We start from the raw sequence: 5,365 nt of genomic DNA on the forward strand, positions 1-5,365 counted from the left end.
GCAATGCAATGTATTTGTGCCCTTGCAAAAACATAAATATGTGCTAAGCTGATAAATAATTTGAGGGTTTCATCTGAATCCAAAGAAAGAGATGGTAATGTTTACTTTATATTTAGTATAATATAGTAATGTTTACTATATATTTAGTTTAATATTTAGTATATAGACTAAATATTAGATGTACAAACCAGAAGGACAATGCCATCGCCCTTATGAATGCACATCTCTTGAAAAGCATTTGGCCTTGGTTTGCACCCAGTGCTTGTAACCTCACTGTGTCTGTTTTAAGGTACAGCTCCGTGGTAAGAAAATGAAAGCAACATTTTCATGGTGTGTGATAAACACTAGGGATATAATATACATTTTATATATCTATCTATATCTGTCTGTCTATCTATCTATCTATCTATCTATCTATCTATCTATCTATCTATGTATAATCCAGCTGCTTAGTGGAGATATTGAATACATGAGTGTCAAGGGAAGAAAAAAATTTTAAACTTAAGTGATGCCCTATAGTCGTGTATAATAGTACTAGTAGCTACAGCATAGTAATGGCCAGCTGTTGTCAGGTCTTTAGTATGTATCAGTCATTTTTTTTTTTTCTTTTGAGACAGAGTTTCACTCTTGATGCCCAGGCTGGAGTGCAATGGTGCGATCTTGACTGACTGCAACCTGCACCTCCTGGGTTCAAGCAGTTCTCCTGCCTCAGCCTCCTGAGTAGCTGGGATTACAAGCACCTGCCACCATGCCCAGCTAATTTTGTATTTTTTAGTGGTGATGCGGTTTCACCATGTTGGCCAGGCTAGTCTCAAACTCCTGAGCTCAAGTGATCCGCCCGTTTCAGTCTCCCAAAGTGCTGTGATAACAGGCGTGAGCCAGCGCGCCTGTCCTTATCAGTCAATTTCTTAAATTACTCTCTTGTTTGTATAATATTACCATATTGATAGGACACTACTGGGCACATAGAGACACTTGTTTACTACAGACTAATGAATTTTTGGAGCAAACATAAGAATAATTTCTAAATGAAAGGAGTAAGTCGCAGAGAAAATGAGGGACCTTGCCCTGGTCGTGCAGTTAGTCAGTGATGCATGAACTATTTTTGAATCTCAGCTGCCTCTGGATATTTAATCATATTTGCACCCCATATCAAAGACTCAAACTTTGCTGGTCTTATCTTGTACTGATTCTAAACAAGTACCCCAAATTTGTCCGGCTTTCACATTCCTTGTCTCTGAAATGGGGATAATATTACCTACCTATGAAAGTAATAGGTAATATTTTTCTATTATGTGGCCATCCTCCCTGCAAATATTGGTGAGTAAAGGCCTAGAGTTCATTCTTGGCTTATGGCCAAGATTTGGGGGAAGTGTGAGGAGTTACTTGTTCATCTTCAGTCTGAAGGGCAGGGGTTTCGATTCTTTTTTTTTTTTTTTCTTCTCACTCTGTCGCCCAAGCTGTAGTGCAGTGGCGTGATCTTGGCTCACTGCAACCTCTGCCTTCCGGGCTCAAGCGATTCTCCTGCCTCAGCCTCCTGAGTAGATGAGATTACAGATGCCTGCCACCACGCCTGGCTAATTTTTGGTTTTTAGTAGAGATGGGGTTTCACTATGTTGGCCAGGCTAGTCTTGAACTCCTGGTTCCAGTGATCTGCCCACCTCAGCCTCCCAAAGTGCTGGGATTATAGGCATGTGCCACCATGCCCAGCCTCGATTCTTAGACAATGATTACTTTGGGCAGTCCAAATAATAAAAGTATAGTTTAGTTTGGCCATCAGTTGAACCAGGACTTTAACTACCAGCCAGACTCCTGACTCTTGCTGCTCTGTGTGAATGAAAGGGAAAAGGCTGTATTCACCAAAGAGTTCTCAATCTGAGAGATCCAGCAGAAGATCAGAGTGCACGCAGCCCTCAGAGCTAGAGGGGTAACGAGTGCTGGAAGGATTGTGTTCTTCGGTGCTGTTTGGGGTACGGTGTAAAGTGACAAAATTTGTCTCCAAAACTGTTAAATCTGTGTTTCCTTAGCTTTTTCCATTTCTAGTAGGACCTATCCCAAGTGAGTTCACTGCCCTTTGACTGTTCTGTATTATTCTGCCTCCAAAAACCTCAATGAGACACTAAATTATACAAATGGGGAAATAGTAGGTTCACCAGTGTCACCCAACCCAGAAAAACTTTTATTTTAAAAGATCAGAATTGAATCAAAAGAATAAATTTCTCATGGTGGCCTTTCAAAATTTATGGTAGGTTTTGAGGCTCACTCTGTAGGCAACTCACTATGCCTAAGGTTGGCCTTGGGATACGTATCCTGGGCTCCTGGACTAGTTTACAAGGATGTAGAATCACAGATATTTAGGTTTGTGTTATCTGTCTAATCACTAACAGAGCCAATCCAAGGCAGAATTAATAACTAGAAAGTGTGTAATACCTTAGAAATATTTTCATTTTCATTTTAAAAAGGAAATTTGTTTGAAATACATAAAAAGTAAATGTATTAAGGAGGGAAAATGTCTTAAAACAAAGCATAGCAAAATGTTAACAATTTGAGCCCAGGTAGTATATAATGAGTGCTTACCAAACAATTCTTTCAGCTTTTCTGTGTCGGAAATGTTTTGTAATAAAATGATGGGGGTAAAATAAAATCGATGGGGACATGTTTAGTGCAGTGGAATGAATAGCGGAATAGCTAGCATTATGACAAAACTGGAAGAACATCTTCAAACCTTCTTACCAAATCATATTATGTTTTGCCAACATGTAGTTTAGCTCAACTAGAAACGTTCCTTAGTATTTTAACCAGCACTGTGAACACAAGAGTATTATATTTTGAAATCAGAAAATTTTAGAATTCTGGAAAGGATAATTGTAGACCTAGAGATAGGAAAACAAGTCCATTGTATATGTAATGTATAAGAAACTCTCAGACCTCAGTAATAAAAAGGCAATCTAATTAAAAAAGCAGACAAAGGATTTGAGTAGATAATTCTCCAAAGGAGATTTGCAAATGGCTAAGAAAGGCGAAGAGTCTCAGTATTGTTAGCCTTCAGGGAAATGCAAACCAAAACCGTCATCAGATACCACTTCACATCCATTAGGATGACTGTAGTCAAAAGTGTTGGTGAAGATGTAGAGAAATTGGAATCCTACTGCTGGTGGGAATATGAAATGGGCAGCCACTTTGGAAAACAATCTATAGTGTTACCATATGACCAAGAGATTCTACTCCTAGATAAATACCTAAGAGAAATGAAAACATGTATTCATACAAACACTTGTGCACAAAATGTTTATAACAGCATTATTCAGAATAGGCAAAAAATGGAAACAACCCAAATAAGATGAGTTGATAAATACAATGTGGTATATTCATACAATGGAATATAGTCAGCAATAAAAGGAATGAATTATTGGTACATGCTACAATACAGATAAATCTTTAAAATATGCTAAGTGAAGGAAGTCAGTCATAGAAGACTGCATATTGTCTGATTCCATGTATATGAAATGTCCAGAACAGGCAAATCCATAGGGACAGAAGGGAGATTAGAACTGTGAGGTAAGTGAGGAGGAGCAGTGGAATAACTGTTGATGGCTACAAGGTTTTCGTTGTTGTGGTGGTGTTGGTTGTTTGAGGCGGAGTCTTGCTCTGTCACCCAGGCTGGAACATAGTGGCACAATCTCGGCTTACTGCAACCTCTGCCTCCTGGGCTCAAGCAACTCTCCTGCCTCAGCTACCCAAGTAGCTGTGATTACAGGTGTGCACCACCATGCCTGGCTAATTTTTGTATTTTTAATAGAGATAGGATTTCACCATGTTGGCCATGCAAGTTTTGAACTCCTGACCTCTAGTAATCTGCCTGCCTTGGCCTCCCAAAGTGTTAGGATTACAGGCGTGAGCCACCACACCTGGCTTTTTTTTTTTTGGAATGATGAAAATATCCTAAAATTGATTATGATGATGCTTGCACAAATGCTGTGAATATACTAAAAAGCACTAAATTGTACATTTTTAAACAGGTGATTTTGTATGATATGTGAAATATATCTTAATAAAGCTATCATGCAAAGAAAAAAAAGAACGAAAATAAACAAAAATAAATAAATAAATAAATAAATAATGAAAACTGCAGAGAAGTAGAGGAACTTGCCTGGAGTTCATGTGTCAGTATGGAGCTGAGCCTCAGGACACCTGCCCCCGCTTCAGGCTGCTTCACTTCGATGCTGCCGTCTCCCTCACTCTCCAGATACCCGAGGCTCGTCTTCCATCCCTTCTTTTCTTCCTTTCCTTCTTCCTTCCCTATTTTTACTCTTTTCTTTCATCTTTCTATTCTTTTTTTCTTTCTTTCCTTTGTTTTCCTCCCTTCTATTTACCATCTCTCTTTCCTTTTACTTCCCTTCTTTCCTTTCTTCTTTCCCAACTCTTTTCCATTTCTTTTTTCTTTATTACATTCACCGGTCATGTATCCTATCTATCCTTAACCAACTGTGTGAAGTTGCATTATCCAGAACCTTTAATAAGCTAATGTGTGTGTGAACCTTCAGGAAACAACTAGAGGATTCAACGTCTCCCACTTGTATAATAGCAAGTCCTGGACTTCAGGAAACAGTGGGCTAAAAAGATGTACGACTATCATTCATTTTAGTCCTAATTTATTTGCTATTTTCCTTGTGGTGTGGGCTTCTCCCTGATAATCATTTTGTCTATTCTCCTGTTTTAAACTTTTCAGCTCTCCTTAAGGCGGCAGCAAATAGGTGAAAGATTGAACGAATGGGCAGTCTTCAGTGAAAAGAACAAGGAACTCTGTGAGTGGTTGACTCAAATGGAAAGCAAGGTTTCTCAGAATGGAGACATTCTCATTGAAGAAATGATAGAGAAGCTCAAGAAGGTATGGAATGCATGGCTACTTAGGTTTTCATTCTTCGTAAGGCTTATGTATACTTCTCACAGGTACAGAGGGTGACTTTACTCACAATTACCTTCCTGTCCAAGGAGCAGTATATTTTAAACATTTTATCTTTTTAATATAAAATAAACTTGCAGCCAGGTGCGGTGGCTCACACCTGTAATCCCAGCACTTTGGGAGGCTGAGGCGGGTGGATCATGTAGTCAGGAGATAGAGACCATCCTGGCCAACATGGTGAAACCCTGTCTTTACTAAAAAACAAAACATTAGCCGGGCGTGGTGGTGCTCGCCTATAGTCCCAGCTACTCTAGAGGCTGATGCAGGGGAATCACTTGAACCTGGGAGGCAGAGATTGCAGTGAGCAGAGATCGCGCCACTGCACTCCAGCCTGGTAACAGAGTGAGACTCTGTCTCAAAAAAAAAAAAAAAGTATCCAACATAAGATAAACTTGCACGAAA

The 5,365-nt window shown here is 39.3% G+C and overlaps 1 protein-coding gene across 1 annotated transcript in view; it reads left to right on the forward strand.

The window, feature by feature from the left end:
- The window catches only part of SYNE1 (spectrin repeat containing, nuclear envelope 1), a 570,706-nt gene that overhangs the window by 500,325 nt on the left and 65,016 nt on the right, over positions 1-5,365 (forward strand). The window contains exon 128 of the mRNA XM_011996807.1: positions 4,730-4,888. Within this exon, the coding sequence (XP_011852197.1) occupies positions 4,730-4,888 (159 nt within the window). The remainder of the gene's footprint in view (positions 1-4,729; positions 4,889-5,365) is intronic.

This window comes from Mandrillus leucophaeus, unplaced genomic scaffold (assembly GCF_000951045.1).
Source record: "Mandrillus leucophaeus isolate KB7577 unplaced genomic scaffold, Mleu.le_1.0 Scaffold524, whole genome shotgun sequence".
Classification (NCBI taxonomy): Eukaryota; Metazoa; Chordata; class Mammalia; order Primates; family Cercopithecidae; genus Mandrillus; species Mandrillus leucophaeus.